We start from the raw sequence: 19,411 nt of genomic DNA on the forward strand, positions 1-19,411 counted from the left end.
CAGAGGTCATCCACCTGCAGAGAATGGCGGAGGAACGCTTGAGGAGAAACAACATAAGATTCATGGGGTTCCCGGAACGAACAGAATCACCACATGCTGAAATATTCCTGGAGAAATGGCTCCTAGATAAGGTGATAATAACCAGTGCATCACCCATGTTTGCGGTGGAGTGTGCTCACCGGATCCCAAGCGGACCACCACGCCCAGGAGCCCCCCCACGACCCGACTGCGTGCTTGCTAAACGTCCGTGACAGAGACCTGATCCTCCAAAGTTTTAGGACACAAGGCCCAATACAGATGGACAACAATGTAATAACGGCCTATCCAGATTACACAGTTGAGGTACAGCGCAGACGTGCGTCCTTCACAAGAGTGAAACAATCATTGCGCGAACATAATTTTTCCTACTCCCTGTTATTTCCCTCACGACTCCGGGTGATAGATGGGGAAAAGATCCACATCTTTCCATCCCCAGATGACGCTTGGACCTGGCGCCAAGCAAAGGGGCTCGCCCAACTTAAAAATGATGACTCTAAACAGGGAACGTGGCCTACCCCACAGCCTCGCCGAAGAAGAAAGAAATCAAACACTGACACACACCCATCCAAGGAACAAGTGGCTGAAAGTCAAAAGCAAGCTTTAAAGGAAGCCAATTGGTTTGCTTCACCGCAGAACCAGATCAATCCAGTCTCTGGGAACGCAACATTAGGAAACGCGACGGATCATTCCAGCGGCTCTACTTCTCCGTCGATGTTCGGCCCAGAACTCACGCCACGCATGGTGGATGACATTTAGCGCAGAACAAGAATGTACACTGAAGTACCACTGAATACGATTTAACCGGACGATCTATTGGAACTTATGATGGATCGACGCTCCCCTGTTAGCCGACCCCCTTGGAGATCTCTTCTTGGAAGGGGATATATACGTCAAGGGACATGAGAGTGGCGGGGAGGGGGGGGTGGAGCGGAGTGTGTCAAAAATCCGGCAAGGGCTGTCATGACCTCCCATCGCGGACTCTCACGCCCCCCCACGCCCTACTGGGTCACCTAATGGACCATACCATGTTGTTTACCACAAGTGCCACCAGTTGTGCCACCGTGTCTCAAGTTGGCTACCGTCACAGGAGCCCTTCCTTTGTTTATCTTCCTTTTTTCTTTATATCCTTTTTCATACGCACTAGACGGTGTGGGCCCGGGACGAGGAGTGGGGGGGGGAGGGAAGCAGGGAGCCAGGTTTATGCAGCACAGCACTTTCACATCAGGCGGACCACCAGATAACACTGTCGCCTCCGCGTAACCTCTCATCCACATGGGACTGACCAAATATAACATAATAACCTGGACTGTAAGAGGCATGGTTAATTTTAGTAAGCGCTGCAGAGTTTATGCGTACCTTAAGAGACACAAAACACATATTGCTACAGTGCAGGAAACCCATCTCACACAAGACGAACTGCGCAGTCTCACAAACAGATGGCGTGGCTTGGTTTTTGGTACCGTGACATCTGCATGTGCCAAAGGAGTATTAGTATGGATTGCTCCGGAAGTACCCTACACAGTAGAACACCATAAAATTGACATAGATGGACGGTATGTACAGCTGGTGGGATTCCTGGACGGTAGGCCGCTCACCATAACAGGCTTATATGCTCCCAATTCAAAGCAGGGAGACTTTCTCCTATTGCTCACACCCCGGTTGTTCCAAGACCCTACAACTAATTACATATGGGGAGGCAACTGGAACTGCATGCCGGACATAGATAAAGATAGGTCACACCTCCCATTGGATGGCGCTCTCAGTAGGAAAACCTCACAGTTGTTTCAGACCTGGATCTCAGAGTGCAGACTTGTAGATGTGTGGCGTACACTATATCCCCAAGACAGGGAATATTCCTTTTTCTCCCCGGTCCACCACCTTCACACCTGCATAGACTGGCTACTTTGTTCCACTGAGCTTATCAGTAGCTTTTCAGAGGCTTCCTACCTAGCTAAAACTATATCGGACCACTGCCCACTATTGGGTGTCCTTGGCTGGGGAAGAGCGCAGACGGCCATTCCTACCTGGCGACTGCAACTGACTTTGCTGTAAGACCCACCATTTCGTCAAGAGCTGATCAAACACATCTCTGACTATTTCAAACTCAATAATGTGACGGCATCGTCGCGGGCCATGGAGTGGGACGCCCACAAGGTGGTGGTCAGAGGCCAATGCATGTCGGCAGCAGGGGGAGCGCGTTGAGTGCTGACGAACGAGCTGGTGAGGGTGGAGGCTGCACTCCGTGATGCAGAGTGTGGATCTGTGACAGGCGCCGTGACCCCCAGAAGCACTAAAAGCGCTCCGTGTGCGTACGAGCGAGATTGATACTCGCTTGCGGAGATTTGACTACCCCCATTATGTAGCCAGAACACATTCTGAGGGGGGATCGCTCGGGTAGACTGTTGGCCTGGCTGGTGCGAGGAGAACTACAGCGCGGTCCAATAGGGGCAAATAAAACTAGATTTGGGTGAAGTGGTCAAAACCCAAGCAGAAATAAACAACGCATTTAGACAATATTACAGCATCTTATACGCGGCGCGTCTCCTGCCACTGCCAGAGCAGCTAGGAGAATTTTTTCAGGCACTCCCCCTGGCCCATCTTTCTGCAACGCAGCAATGAGAGTCGGATAAAATAATAGACGCAGAGGAAGTACAGATAGCACTACAGCAATTAGCCGGCAACAAAGCGCCAGGCAGCGACGGTTTCCCAGTAGAGTATTACCGTACATGCGCTGGGCAACTAATCAAGCCATACATAGAAATGTTACATGAAGCGTTCGAGAAGGGCAGGCTTTCGGGATCACAGCGAGAGGCGGTGATAGTTGTTCTCCCGAAAAGGGGGCGAGACCCCCTAGATGTGCGTTCATACCAACCCCTCTCCCTTCTGAACCTGGATTGCAAGCTCATAGGTAAGATCCTGGCGAACCTCCTACTGCCACTGATGCCGTTGTTGGTACACGACGACCAATCGGGCTTTATCCCAGGTCGTAACACTTTCATAAATATTAGGCATCTATTACAGCTCATACATGATGCACCTGTGTTCGACCATGACCGAGTAGCGGTCTACCTATATATTGAGAATGCGTTCGATACACTGGGTTGGCCCTTCTTGATGGAGACGCTACATCAAATGGGGTTTGGACAGATATTCTCAAAATGGATTAGCATCCTGTATGCCGACCCGGTTGCTCGTGTTAATACGGGTGGGATAATTTCTGATGGGTTTCCTAGTGGGAGGGGTACAAGGCAAGGATGCCCATTGTCCCTTCTCCTGTTCGCTCTAGCGATCGAACCATTGGCTGCACAACTCAGGAAAAGAGCTCAGGACTGGGGCATAATGCATGGCACCAGCCACCAGATTGTTTCATTATATGCGGATGATGTGCTGATATATCTGCGTAACTGCACAGCCGCACTCCCGGGTCTGCTGCAACTACTAAGCCAATTTGGAGACCTATCAGGTCTGCGGGTTAATTGGTCCAAGTCCTGCCTGTTTCCTCTAGCACCGACTCCGGAGGAGCTTCACTCTGTTTCCCCGATACACGCACTCCTGTGGTCTTATACCACCTTTAAATACCTAGGCATTCAAATATATTATGGTATTGATGACCTGAGGGAGGGCAATCTGGGACGTGCAGTAAGATCAATCAAAGGAACCTTGCCTTTCTGGAGATCACTTACACTCTCGCCCATGGGTAGGGTGGCGATCGCCAAAATGATTATACTCCCGCGCTTGCTGTATCACTTCAGTGCTCTCCCACTACTAATCCCTCGTGATTTTTTCAAACTATTGACTGGCCTCACAACAGACTTGATTTGGGGGGAGGGCCGCCGGCGCGTAGCACTTACTTCCACGCAGCTGCCACTTGAAATGGGTGGATTAGGCACCCCGCACTATGAACTATATTATGCTGCTGCCCAGATACAGTGGGCGTGGCGTTGGATGCGGACTCCCCCGAATTCAGAGGCGAAATTAGTACACGCCAATCTGGGAGATATGGGGGTGTTACAATGGCTGATGGATCGTAATGATCTGACTGGTCAGCGTCATATCCTGATGCATGTAGCCCACAGGTGTTGGTGCAGGTACATAACTGGTGGCAATCAGAACCCTCCATACTCACCCCGAATCACGCTGCTTTCCAAACCAGGGTTCTCCAAAGTAACTAGACAACATAGGTTATCTCAGTGGTCCACGAAGGGAATACAAACGATTGGGGACACATTTACAGAAGACCGCATGATGACACATGCAGAACTCATGTTGGCATATGAGGTGGACCGGGGATGGTTCCTGAATTATTGCGCACCACAACAGCTTACGCTCCAGACATGGCAATGTGGAGACAAGGAACCCTAGACATCGCCTATACTGCACGAACTATTAGCTGGCCCAGGAGGTCATTGCAGCATATCTCACATATACAAAGCCTTATTGGGTAATCCGGAGGTAGCCTAGCCCCAAGCGAAGATCAGATGGGACCAGGTCCTACCTGCTCCGCTAACTCAACAAGAATGGAGCACTACGCTCAGTCTAACACGCACAGTATCTCGCAACCCCAGATTCCGCTTCACGCAATTTAACTAACTGCACCAGAATTATCTGTCTCCGGGTAGGCTGAAGCACATGTTTCCTCAGCCTGTACAGGAGTGCCCCAGATGTGGTGATTCCAATGCCACGTTTTACCACATGATATGGGACTCCCCACTGATACACAGGGCCTTGCAGGACATCACTGCGTTGACAGCTGAACTGATTGGGCGCCCGCTCTCTCCCACATCGGCATCCTGTTTATTGGGCATCCGCCCAAAATTGAAAGGAAAGAAACAGGTACAAAGATGCATCGAATTGGCTTTTATACTATTCAAACGCTTAACAGCGATGCAATGGAAAGCCCCAAATGCGCCGGATGCCCGTCAGTGGACGAGGGATATGCTGAAGTGGGCGAGAGCGGAAGCACAGGTGCTGCACTCGCTCAGGGATAGAGGGGTGCAGATTAAAGAACTAGATATGTGAGAAGCACTAGTCACATGACTCGAAACCAAAGATGACACTCGTCCACCATGAATCTGGGGGCGGCCCTAGTTCACACATAATTGTCATAGTCTCGTGACTAGCTCACAAGAAACTCTTGACGCTGTGTTGACAGTAAACTGGAAAGGGAGCTCCGAAACACATACATAGACCCTAGATCAAACAACATTTGCGACATACCACATGATATTTATTGTACAAGCATTGCATGAGAGATATTATGCAATGGGCGAGGAGGACTGGTCTTGAAGTGGACTCAACCGTGATGTGTCGTTGGGAGGAGTATGCGAGGGAATTTCACAACGACTGACAGGTGTAAATGATCAGCACTGGTATCCTCTTTAGTTGTTCCCCCCCCTCATAACAAACAAGAGGGCTGTAATATATTAAACTCACATATAGAATTACTAAGGGGACGCTCTCCTTCCTTCAGTTCTGCAACTCCTTCCTCTGCCCCTTTGCGCCTCTCCCCCCCCTTCCTTCACCATAATCCACGAAGTTCACCCCACAGGTCATGATGCCATCAATGATCAGTTGGCTCGCTCCCCACCACCTGGCCTTAGTAAGCCTTTCAGACCCTCCCACACTGTCACCACCACCCCCCAATTATGTTCTGGATTGATACCTTTTTTCTTTTTCTTCTTAATTTTTCTTGTTTTGGATCATTGGATAATACATTGTCACGCCATTCTGGTAGCACCAAGGCACTTGATTTTATATGATAATTGTGGTTATTTCATTCAATAAAGAGATTAAAAAAAAAAAAATGAAAGTAATGAATACCCATTTTGAACAGTTCATTTTTTGCAATTTTAGGTTTTCTGCAAAAATCGGCTATAAGCCACTGCATATGTAAGCTGTATATCTGTGGCAACTTAAGGTGCAGGCATCTAAAGAACTAATGAAGCACCGCTCTTATCGGTCAATGAAAGTAAGCTTTTGAAATGATTATTGTCCATTCCAGTTAGTTCCCCAATATATGTATGCCTTTCTGAATTGGGAGTTCCATATCTTGAGAATTATGTAAAGTTATCCCCTTTAATGTTATGGCTTTCTGTTTGGTCAAAAGGGGAGACTAACCTTAATCAATTTGTGATTATAAATTGATTGAGGCATAACAACAGATTAAAAATCCCCCAGGTAACTAATAATAAGGAACAATATGCAATAATATGAAATTCTCTTTTTTTTTCTCACCCTTGATGTATTAAGTTTTCTGTGAAAGATGTCAGTAAATCTGCATTTGTAGCTAAGTTAATGAGCAAAGGAGAACATTTTGATTACTGCAAGAGGTTGATGGCTAGTTATCAACTTTTGTCAACCACACTTTTTATGGAGTATTATCTGCGTTTTATACTGAATCCCTGGCACAGACTTTATTTGGTTAGGTTTCATTTAAATACAACCCATCTCCTAGTTTCCTGTCCTAAAGAAGGGTATAGAGATTCAGACCTCGATCTGTGCCCAAGTGATTCAGAATCCACTCAGTGTTAGAGTTCTATCTGTTTGGTAACTTCTATACAGCACCTTGGAGATTGTTTTTTATTTCCTTTACTGAGGTATCTTACTACAAGAAATGCAGACCTGCCTGCTGCACCTTCAGTCGGAATCTGTCAGCATTAAAAGCAATACATTTATTTTGGATCCAGTAAGGCTGAGAAACATGGTGCGCAAATTACACGATTCTTTGGTGCAATGGAAATATGACTTGATTTACAGTGCCATGCAGATTGAAAAAATGTATGATGGTGATGATTAGGGCAAATTAACAGTAGCTAATCATGACTTGCTGCTAATAACTGAAGTCGTGCCGTCTTATCTTATGTATGTATTTAATCTACACCATCAATTTTTATTGACCGAGTTTTGTATTAATTTGATACATTTTTGTTGTTGTTGTTATTCTACTGAGAAATCGGTCACTGGTTCGGGGATCTCAAGGTTTGCACTTGTGATGGAATTTCTTTGCATAGCACTCTACAGGGACAACAATCAGGTTATCATCCTCATTGCCCACCTGTTACCCTTGGCTTACGCTTCAATCAGGAAATACAACCACACTCTCTACACACCATGATATCACTGACACCGTTGACATTCTTGTGCTTTAATGTGGCAGTCTACTATGGAATAAAAGCTGTAGTCTTAGTTTTCATCCATTGAGCTTATTAGAGTAATACACCTGGGGTCATAATAAAGTGACCTGATGGAGCAACAGGTGTGGGTGCCTACTTTCTGCACCCTTGAGGCACTTTAGTATTACAGAAGGGGCTGCAAACACTTGTGTGGGCCCTCTCTGTAATACTGATCGCACTAGTGCGCATGTAGCACTCGAACAATTATAATGCAACATTCCTTCATAAGCATTGGACCATGGTCCCCTGCTGATGAAAACCCTTTCCTACTTAGGTCTCATAAGTGAGGTATAGCTTGAGTCCTGGAACTGTCTAGAATGGTGCATTGGGAGAACAACTATGGTCTAGAATGTGGCTTGACCAATTGCCAGTGTCAGATTAATGCAAGCATTCCTTTCATCCCCTTGTTGTTTTTTCTAATAGATGCCCTATGTGCAACAGGTATGCCCAGATGTGGATCCTGTGCTGACTGTGTCATAAGACTCAAGCTATAACTCAGTGATAACACTTACTTATGTCAAAACCAGTTTGGGTGTGGCTTGTGGTCCCAATGAGAAGGAACCTGGACTGGCAGTTTGCACTGGGCTGTTCCTACTAAAGTATGACCCAGACTGATTTGTCAAGTCTCTGTCTAGAATGGTGTAGTGGACAAAAAATGATAGTGATTTAGAATGATCGCCTGTGGCAGAGATTAATTCAAGTATTCCTTCCATCACCTTGTTGTTTTTACAATAAATATCAAGGCAAACCATTCATCACTTCTTAGTCACTGAGTTGCATCATCCCACACATACACTAAATGCATTGTTGCATGATGCACAGCAATAGAAGAACTCTTACATAAACTAAAAATGTGAAGTTCCGTGTAACTCCCTCCACACTCAGTAATATTAATACAATAGATTTGTCCAGTTGCATTAAAGTGTCACTACAGGAAGAAGCATAAAATATTGCTACCCACCAAGAACACTAAAATATCTTACTGCCAATCTAACTTCAGATTCTGGGTGTACAGGGGCTCACTATCCCCGATTATGTGCTCGGATAACCTCCCTTAATTCACTGTGTGTGTTTTGTTTGCCCAGACCACCTGATTCTAAACTGTACCCGGGAAGATCTGCATAAGTAATGTCTCAAGTCCACAAAGCAGCGAGAAGAGATAAACAAAGAGACAAACTGATAGTGTCCTGTACCTACTGACTTACCTTTGCTAAATCGATTGGTGTCTTGACCTCTTCTGCTACTGGATCGGCTTCAACAAACAAAGGGGTCTCCTGCTTGTTTCTTCCTTTGCGTCTTCCTCTTTTGGAAGCTTCTCCAGGTAGTAGTTGCTTGTCTACTGCCTCTGACAGATAAAACAGAAAGAGAGATAAAACAAATACTTCTTTAGAATTGATTAAAAGTTAATATTTTAGGATACATTTTCACTTTCATACTGACAGGCCTCAATTTTCAATATGTCTTTTCGGGGTTTTCAAAGGCAAAGTTTACATCACTCTACCTAAGAAGCGGTTATATCGTGACCATAGCTACACATATTACAGTGTCTCTCCTTATTGCACAGCCTGTCCAATGATGAACGATGATGACATGAACCTCAAAAACAGACGACTCAAATTAATCTTTAAAGCCCAAAAGTGCAGTAAGAACAATGCTCAAAGAGCGTAAAATGAAGTTCTCTTAGAGAAGAAACAACAAATAATCTAATCTTCAACTTGGAACTATGGGCCTCATTATGACCCTGGCGGTACAGAACCGCCAGGGTCAACGGGGGCGGGAGCACCGCCGACAGGCCGGCGGTGCTCCCTTGGGCATTCCGACCGCGGCGGTAACGCCGCGGTCAGACCGGGACAACTGGCGGTCTCCCGCCAGTTTCCCGCTGCCCAAATGAATCCTCCAAGGCGGCGCAGCATGCTGCGCCGCCTTGGGGATTCTGACACCCCCTACCGCCATCCTGTTCCTGGCGGTTCGCCCGCCAGGAACAGGATGGCGGTAGGGGGTGTCGCGGGGCCCCTGGGGGCATGGGCACTGCATGGGCCCCCGTAAGAGGGCCCCGCTAGTATTTCACTGTCTGCATAGCAGACAGTGAAATACGCGACGGGTGCAGTAGCACCCGTCGCACCTTCCCACTCCGCCGGCTCGATTACGAGCCGGCTTCATCGTGGGAAGGTTGTTTTCCCCTGGGCTGGCGGGCGGCCTTTTGGCGGCCGCCCGCCAGCCCAGGGGAAAACTTGGAATACCCTCCGCGGTCTCTGGACCGCAGAGCGGTATTTTGGAGGGGGGAAGTCTGGCGGGCGGCCTCCGCCGCCCGCCAGACTTAGAATGAGGGCCTATATCTGGTCATACGGATTCGTAACCAGAGAGAATGAATTAACAAACCAAAAAAGCTTGAATTCCACTTGCTGGATGTAAATTCAAAGTATGTACACATTATCAATTACTACAAAATTCTCAAAAAGAAGAGCCATGCAAGCAGAGACAATACAAACAAAAATTAGGATGAGGAATGAAAATTCAGCAAGAAGCAATCTCAGATTCTGGTGAAACGTCAGATCGTAGGAAGTGCTGAAAGAACACCAGTCATAAAAATAAGATTAACAACATCAGGAAGAAGCACAGAAAACAACAGGAATAGCTCTAAAAATCATGGCAGTTGAATGAGCTGATATTGCACATGATGGAGACTGAGAAACATTTCCTGAAAGAATACAACATGAGATGGCAGCTTTGTGACTGAATCCATGGTAGCTGGAGGAACTGAGGACAGTGTCCTAATAGTTTGTCATAATAGTCTTTGTGGAAAACTTTGCTTGAGTCGAGGGTCTTCAAATATCCCACATTGGCGACTGTAGAAAATAAAGAAACCTATTGGAACTGGCCAACTGATGCACGAGCAGCACAGGAGTTGAAGGTGCTTGCTGTTCCTGATAAGTAAAATTAAATATTCATATGCCAGACGTGCTTCTCAACCATTGGAGTCAACTTATATTCATACATATCACTGAACAATGAAGTGGTCACATAAGCAAGAATGCTGTGTTTTCCAAATAAATACAGTTCAATACATGAATTACAATAAATCTCAACATCAGATCCCACATCTGCCCTCTCCCAAATCCACAGCTAACTTTAATGTCTCTTACCATCTTTTTTTGCATACAACGGTACGGGGTCATAGGGCAAAGATGCCTTTTGCCACCTGCTGATTAGTTCTTCTGTAAATTTGCGCTTCTTTCCTTCCATTCCCTGAATCAGGTCATGAATGTATTCTTCAATGTCTTCCTCATTCTCAAAGGACACAATATACCTGCGAGGAGACAAAAAATAGTGAGCAAAGGCAAAAAGAGTGCATGAAGACAAATATCAAGTAGTAACGTTTGTGCAGAGCACACCACTGATAATATCCAAAATGTGTTAACGTCACCATCAGTCTAGTGTCTCCGGAACCGAAATAGTGCTTTATGTTTTGCTGCATTTGTAAGCTGTACTGAGTGTTGTATAAATAAATATTCTTTAGAAGCACTACAATTGATTTTTATTCTAACATACACGGGGTAAAGCTTGCCCGGCCGCAAACTAACATAGCTCCTCCCGCCACCAACAATCCGTAACGGAATCCTACGGCCTTGGCAATATTTGACCCCTAGGCTGTGCGTCCCCGATAGCCGAAGCATGTTAGGGACCCGAAATTAAGAGACGCAGCGCCCCTGCAGTGATCCTGAGACAGCGGTGGCCGAGTCAGTGAGGCGCCCCCACAGAGGCCTGGAGAGCAGCCTACGCGGCCTGGAGCAGCCCAGGACTAGAGAGTAAGCCATTGAGAGTGCTTTGGCCGGGTTGCCTTGCGGTTAGCAGCCTGGTGCGATGGGCGGGATTGCCCGTTGATGTAGAGGAATCCGTGTGGCCCCGGCAAGCAAGGTAAAATCAAAGTCTTTCACCTTAGTAGGTGCAGCAAGTGCTGTGTATCTCTGGACACGTGTTTCTGGGTTTCGCCCGTCATCAGCAGAGAGCAGCATATTTTGTGGGGTTGCTTGAAATGCCACCAAACGTCTTCTCAGGTTTATGTACCACTCTGGTGCGCAGGTGCCTCACCAAGGCTCGTCAGCCTGTTAGCTCAAGGGAGCCGTCATTCGACACAGTGCAAAAAAAAAAAAAGGGAGCACACTGCCTCACACTCCAGCAAAAAGTTGGCCCCAATGCATCTTGGTAAATGCAGTCAGATTCTTTCACATTAACAAAAGTAATAATTGTTTGCTGGAGTGTGAGGCAGTGTGCTCCCTTTTTTTTTTTTCTCACCTGCAGAGTAAGACAGGCCCCTTTAATTAAGGGCCGGGGCAAACTCAGGGCAGCGGCGACATTTGGCGTGGCAAGCATTTGCACCTTGCCAAGTGGGCTTCCGCACATGGCACACCCACATCAGATCTGAGTAAGAACACACGTATGGAGCGCCCGGACCCAGATGCTGCTGCTCGACCTGCTGCAGACGTGGCGAATTGGGAGCTGATGTAACTGGACCCCAATGTGTGAAAATAGATATTGGTTTAGAGGGGCACTAAGAGATTGCGTTGCCCCTGCGGCCTAAAAAGCACGACCATACGACCACATAACGGCGACTGCTTACATTCATAGCTACTGCGGCGGGGATGGCTTGTTCGCTGGCCGCGCTGATCAACATGAGCAAAAGTGCTAAAAACCAGCCCAAGCTACATTTATTTCGACCAGCGTAAAGCGCATAAAACACAAGCGGAGCAGATGGCCGCACCGGACCCTAGAGCGGGGGGTCTCAACACAGGAGGAAGAGCCTGACTTAAAGCAGATACTAGCTGCGTTTGGCCCAAATAGACAGTAAAATCGACTCCATATCCTTCACGATGGATAGATGACGGAAAGACTTGACAAACATGCGGAGCCCCTTGATCAGACGGAGAGATGCATTTCGGATGTTGAGGATGACCGTACAACACTGAACTCCATCCAATCAGTCATGAGTAAGACACTAGCGGCCCTGCTGAAGAAAGTCGAGGATTTGGAGGCCAGATCATGAAGAAACAATCTTCGCATAGTGGGCACTGTGGAGTCAACCTCCATAAACATCATGGAGGGATACATTGAACGCTTACTGGTCCAGTGACTGACTCGCGAAACGTTTTGAGACATGTTTGTGGTGGAGAGAGAGCACCGCTCGTTGGGGGCTCAGCCTCCCCTGGGGGCGCCACCTAGGCTAGTGATAGCCAAACTATTGAATTACAGGGACCAATATGCAGTCCTGCCACGAAAGAGAGAACTAAAGACACTACAAGATGAATGGATGTCAATCTCGCTTTACCCCAATTTCACACAGCAAGTAGAACAGGCAAGACAGCAGTTTATTCCGGGGAAGCACCAGCTACGGGAACTACAAATGGATTGTTGTGTGCTTTACCCGGCCAAACTTCAGGTCATGGTGGATGGCACGCCAATGCTATTCACAGACCATAAACTACTTGTCCAATTTTTTAAGCGAAGGCTGGCCAAGCGGGGTCGGCAGGATGAAACTGCAGCCTCTCCCTGAGAGCGGAGAGACAAAGAACGCAAATGGGATGAATGTTCCTGCTGTCAATATTAGAATGATCAGTCAGACACAGTAGAAGTGTCTCTGTGAGACTTGTGTGGTTGCTCAGAGCGATAAGGCAAGGTTGAAACGTAGAGGCGTAATACAGGAGACACAACTTGGTCATTGGTCTTAGGTCAATGATGAGTGCAGTTTCGTTTTTAATGCGGTTCCAGGGGTGGCCTGGGGGGTGAAACATAACATATGGATATATGTAACACAAAGCTAGTGGGGCAACCTCCGCATGTGGACAGGCCTAACATAACGGGCAGATTTGGCAAACGCCTGTTGTGGGTGGGGGAGGGGAACCTTCAATGAGTTACCAGAGGGGTTTGTTTGGTTATTACGGTGGTTGCTGACTCACATTAGGAAAAATTTGGTAACAGCCTATAGTACATCACGTGTCACATGACAGACAGCATATCTGAGGTGGAGGGCCAGGTGGGGTAGGGTATTATGAGGCTACAGACGTGGAACGTCAGAGGATTAAATGATGCCAGGAAGGTAGTAACCTAACTTCAGCGGCACAGGGTCTACTTGGCTATACTGCAAGAAACGCATTTATCCCCGGGTAGTGACATGCTTACCTCAAGGAGGATGCAGAGACAGTTTTTCGCAGCGGAGTTCACATCCCATGCTAGGGGTGTAATGATATGGGCAGCTGAACATTCAGGTATATACCTCTAGGAGCTTGCGACAGAACCCCAACAGTAGATACATTGTAGCGCGCTGCAGCAGAGGAGATTTCACGCTTCTTCTGGTCGGGCTTTAATGACTCAACTTCAACAATCCCCAATTTTTTTTTGGACTTAGCTACGAAAGTGGCGACATGGGGAAGCCTCCTGTAGATTTGGGGAGGAGACTTTAATTGTACGTTAGATCTGGTGAAAGATCCATCAGGGGGCGCACACACAGGAGACCAGCCTCCGCAGCTAAGGCGGTGATCGAGATCGCAGAAGACACTGGGTTAGTAGACAGATGGAGACACTCAGCAGGGGTGGGTCAGGAGGGGGGGGGGGTTCTACTCATTACTCAACAGCACATTATTTGCATACTCGAATTAACCTCTGGTTGGTATCCAAGAGTTTTGTTCCTCGAACACGTGGAGGACCCCTGGGCCAGAACATAATCGGATCACTCGTCAGTCCCGCTAGAGATCAGGGTGGGGCCCAGGTGAATCCCCGTTTATGTAGAGGTTCCCCCCATACTCGTTATTGGAAGCAGTGTTCCGAGAAGACCTAGCCAGAGCTATCAGGGAATTCTTTCAGGTGAACACTGGCTCGGTTACTAGCATGAGCACAGTGTGGGGTACATTCAAAGTCTATATCCGAAGATGACAATAGCTAAGCAGCCTGGGGCCCTGAAATCACTGCATGGCCGCTTAGCCCTTCTGGAGTGGGAAATTGTGCAGTTGGAGATGGAACATGTGATAACAGCAGACAAACACTTACTAGGCTTCATCCAGAATTTCAGGACATAGCACATAACGAAGTCCAGCACATGGGGAAATATGCGACAGCCCATGTCTACGGGGAGGGGAAAAGATAATTTTAGCAATACAAGATGAAAATGGTTGCCTAATTAAAATCAGGCGCAGATTGTGAATCGATTTTGTGACTGTTATGCTGCACTCTATACAAATAAGATCACCCCAGATTTAGACAAAATATCCGATTATTTGATGCATATCACAACGCCATGGTTGACGAACGCTGACAGAGTTCCTAATGGCACCTCTGCAAGCTGCGGAGATTTGTAGAGCCCTCAAAAGCATGGCAGATGGGAAAGCCCCAAACCCAGATGGGTTGACAGTGTATTTCTATAAAACCAAGATTTACTGGGGTGTGGCTTCGGACGTCAAGATGGCGGTCGCACTCTAAGAGTGCTCCGGACCCCTACGTCATCCGCCCGCTGAAGCCCCTGCCTTCCCGCTCCATAAAGGCCTGGACTTCGAGAAGGCCTTCGATACCGTGGATTGGACCTACCTGGACCAAGTCCTGTTGAATAACAGATTTGGGCCTAAATTCCGTGGCCTGGTGAAGCTCCTCTACTCCAACCCGACTGCCCGAGTCCAGGTGAATGGGGTGATCTCAGATCCGTTTCCCATCTGTCGGGGCACCCGCCAAGGGTGCCCATTGTCCCCACTGCTCTTTGCACTCGCAATAGAGCCTTTGGCGAAACTATTGAGAGAAGACCCCCTAGTTGAGGGTTGGTCATGGCCCGTTGGGCCGATGGACCGTGTGGCATTATACGCAGATGACGTGCTTGTATACTTGTCCAACCCCGCCAGGAGTGGTCCTCGAATCCTGCAAATCTTGGGTCTCTTCTCCGAGGCCCCTGGCTTGACTCTGAACCCCAGCAAATCCCTACTGGTCCCCCTGCATCCCTCTAGAGACTGCGTTGAGTGGCAACAAAACATCCCTATTAGGCGCAACAGTTTTAAATATCTGGGTGTGCAGGTGGCCCTGCTGCCGGGGCAGGCATGGGTTCTCAACATCACACCGCTCTCCCGACGAGTTTAAGACGACCTTCAACGTTGGTGAACCCTACCTCTCAATCTGCTTGGCAGAATAGCACTCTATAAAATGAGGATCCTCCCTAGGCTCCTTTACTTACTGCAGAACTTTCCGCACCCAATTCCTCGGAAATGGTTCAAGGAAATGGACACAGTAGCACGTCAGTTCCTGTGGTGCCTCACCCGTCCCAGGCTGGCCCTTAATACCTGCCAAAGAGACGTCTACAATGGGAGTCTGGGAATGCCCAATATTTACTATTATCACCTTGCGATGCATCTACTCGTAATAAATGATTGGATGGGAGGGGGCTGGACGGATCCAGCATACCGAATGGAGCTCCAAACGATAGGTTACCCCAGGGTTCTTGAAGCATTATATGGTCGTCCAATCTCCCGAGTGACCCCTGAAGTGACCAAGGCGGTCCTGTTGGGCTGGCGCGCGGGCCAGGGTGTGTCGGGTTGGTGGGGCTGTCTTACCCAACAGACCCCATTATGGCATGGGGGGTGGTTGACAGAGGTTTCAGCGCTGGAGGGATTTCAGAGATGGGTAAATATAGGAATCTCCACGCTAAGAGACGTCGGGGGGGGGTCACACTTGCGATCCTTTGAAGAGCTTCAGCGACTCTTCCCACTCAACAAGTCCCAATTCCACAGGTACCTACAGCTCCGCCATGCGTTACAGGTGTACGTCCGAGCAGGGGAGACCATCCCTGAGTATAGTCCCATGGAGGCAAAGGTGCTAATGGGGAGCCTGGGCGAGGGTGGGGTCTCACAGATTTACCGCTCCCTGATCGCTAACACCGCTTGGCCACTAGATGGGCTTTGCCAAAGGTGGGAGGAGTGGGTGGGCCCCATATAGGAGGAGGACTGGAGGGAAGCTCTAATGGCCCCTCGGACCCTAACCATGGCCACCCGATTTCAAGTGTTACAGACCTTCTATTTACACACAGCATACCTCACGCCCATTAGGTTAAACAGAGCGGGCCTCTGGCCCCAGACTGACTGCCCCTGATGCTCGGGCCCAGACGCCGACTTTTACCACATGGTGTGCTCCTGCCCGATTATAGCGGCACACTGGAAGGCGGTCGCGAGGGAGGTCTCTGGGGTCCTGCGGGAAGAGTGGAAGTGGCTCCGCTGCCACTCTTGCCAGGGGTCCTGGGAGGAGTGGGATTGAGAAGAGGGGACCGAATCTTCCTGGGTGTGGCATGTTTGGTGGCCAAAAGAGACATAATGACGGACTGGAAGGCCGGGGCTGCACCGACGCTGGCCAGATGGAGAAGAGGAGTAGACTGGTGTGCTCAATGCGAAAAACTTGTATTTGAAGCCAGGGGGTGCCCAAATAAATACAAAGTGTGGGGGAAATGGGAGGCCACGAGGTGTACTTAAGTTGCACATAAGCTGCATGATCCATCGTGGGGAGCCTACCACTAGTAGTAATTTGTGGGGGGTCTTCCTCTTTTCCCCCTTTTTCCTTTCTTCCTTTCTCCTTTAGAAGATGTAAACCTTTTCTATGGTAGCTTGTTTGAGGCGTGGGAGGTGACTGTCTCTAGATACCAATTGTTATTATGTTGTGTGTATTTTAATTTTGTCATTTTTGCAAAACCAATAAAGTTCTTTATCAAAAAAAAATAAAAAGATTTACTAATTCCCCACCTAATGGTATTGTATGAGAAAATGGCGGGAGCCAAGCAGATGCTGCCTTCTATGAGAGAAGTGTTAATCATTACATTGCTAAAGCCAGGTAAATCTCCTTTACAGTGTTGATCTTAAAGGCTACTATCCTTAATCAATGTTGACACTAAAACGTATACTAAGATTCATCCCGGGCCGCAGCCTAACGGCAAACCTCCACACAGTGTTTGGTGCCATACAACATTTGGATCCAGAGGTGAGAGTCGTCACAGTCTTTCTCGATGCCGAGAAGGCCTTCGACTCTGTGGAATGGCATTTCTTGATAGCAGTGCTTCGTCGCATGGGGGTGGGTGAAGTTTTTCTGCAATTAGAACAAACATTTTATACAGCGCCCTTAGCAAGAGTTAGGGTTAATGGATCTGTCTCTGAAACAATATCGGTCACCAGGGGCACTTGATAGGGGTCTCCACTGTCACCCCTGCTATATGGGATTGTCACAGAACTGCTCGTGTGTGTACTGCGGGAAAACCACAGACACTGAGGCCTCCGGTTCCCAGGATATAACCTGGTAGTCTCTGCATATATAAATGATACTTTATTATATATACGCAACCCCAGGTGTAATTCAGCGCCGACGCTCCGAGAGGTAATAAGATATGGCGCCCACTCCGGTGTGCGGATTAACTGGGATAAATCCAGTGTTACCTCTAATGCCGACCACTACTCCCATAGATATGGACTTCCCCCTTTAGTGGGAGACTGGTTTGGTTCGATACTTAGGAATCCAAATACAGATCCCAAGATAGTCATGGCAGACAACTATGGCAATGCAATAAAAAAATTGTCAGGAAATGTGGAGGGATGGATTAGGCTAACATTCTCGCTGATGGGAAGTATAGCCCTCTTGAAAATGGTGGTACTCCTGAGGTTCCTATTTCTCTTCCAGAATAACCTATGCTGCTGCCGAAGTCAATTTAGTCTACTCTGAGAACTCTCCTCATTAGACTTGCATGGGCGAGAAAGCAACCTAGAGTGCAGTGGCGAGTACTAACTCTGCCATATGAACTGGGTGGATTCAACACACCAGACTTCGAGACATATTATAGAGGGACCCACTCCATGTTTGCACATGCTTGGATACATGGTTCCCCAAAGCTGCCTCACCTGAAGTTGGAACAGGATATGTCGGGTCACACCCTTTGCCATATCGGCTAGTTCAGCTTCCTACTCATCGGCATGGGGAACTCAATTCCCTAAAAACAATTACTCAAGCATGGCACAGTCTTATGGCCGGACAGGGGCTCTCCCTGTTATACTCTCCTGTATACCTTTGAGTGGTGTGACTGGTTCCCGCTTAGGAGTGACAAAAACGAGGTGGCCACATTGAAAAAACTGGACATCAAGACAATGGGAGACTTCTTCCACAAAGGCACGATGCACACCTGGGTGTCGGTTACTGAACAGGTGGAAACAGCAACCCCACTTATGCAATATCAGTATTATAGGGCCTGACATGCCATGGGTGCCCTACTAGGGGATGATATGCAGGAGCCGCCAGACATGCAGGCCCTTTCCATGATTACTGCAGACATCCAAACTCGTAAGCTAATGACCAGACTTTATGCACATGCTCAGGAGGCCCCCAAGAGCGGATTGATGAAAGCTAGGGTGGAATGGAAAAGAGATTTAGGGACACACTCAACAGATGTACATTGGCGCTACTGCTGCTCCATGACTTTTAACATCTCACTCAATGCAGACACCACCTGTTACACTTTAAATTCATCAATAGAACATACTACACGACCCTTAGGCTCTTCAAGTATGGATTGCGCAGTGCAGTAAATTGTCCCAGATGGGGTGAGAGAGAGGTGGGCTTTCCCCACAAAGGCATGGACCTGCCCGGGTATACAGTGTTTCTGGGAAAACGTGTTTGGCGAGCTGTAGGGCATTATGGAGAACCGCCTGGAGCACACGCCCCCTCCTAGGTTATGACAGAGATGTAAAGGGAGAAGATCGACGCTTGGTGTCCATGGGGATGTTGCTGGCAAAACGCAGGGTAGCCATGAGGTGAGACCGTGGCCCTTTGACGACTTTAAAATAATGGCATGCTGATATGTTATATTGCAATACTGTGACAGATATATATAATGAGTTACTCTCCCCCGAAAAACATAACCAAACAGTTCTGGGGATCCTATCTGAAATATTTAACTGAAAAGGAGATGGAGAGTACGAAGGTGATCAAGCGAGTGGTATTGAGTGTGAAGATGGAACAGATAAATTGCTGGTTCTTGATTATGTGAAAGGTACTCTGTTGTTACGAATTAGTAAAATCCATCATGGTAGTGGAGAGACTGGACTGTGATATGGACATCATCGTCATAATATACTGCTATACTTGACCCTGCCAATGGGACTTGATACATATTTATTGGATTGCTCTGAAAGCGTGTTTGTACATCA

At 47.8% G+C, this 19,411-nt stretch overlaps 1 protein-coding gene across 1 annotated transcript in view; it reads right to left on the reverse strand.

Annotated features, from left to right (window-relative positions):
- Positions 1 to 19,411, reverse strand: part of TRIP4 (thyroid hormone receptor interactor 4) — a 405,010-nt gene that overhangs the window by 355,476 nt on the left and 30,123 nt on the right. Inside the window, exons 2-3 of the mRNA XM_069222301.1 lie at positions 10,355 to 10,518; positions 8,417 to 8,556 (exon numbers count right to left, since the gene is read on the reverse strand). Of these exons, the coding sequence (XP_069078402.1) occupies positions 8,417 to 8,556; positions 10,355 to 10,518 (304 nt within the window). The remainder of the gene's footprint in view (positions 1 to 8,416; positions 8,557 to 10,354; positions 10,519 to 19,411) is intronic.

This window comes from Pleurodeles waltl, chromosome 3_1 (assembly GCF_031143425.1).
Source record: "Pleurodeles waltl isolate 20211129_DDA chromosome 3_1, aPleWal1.hap1.20221129, whole genome shotgun sequence".
Taxonomy (NCBI): Eukaryota; Metazoa; Chordata; class Amphibia; order Caudata; family Salamandridae; genus Pleurodeles; species Pleurodeles waltl.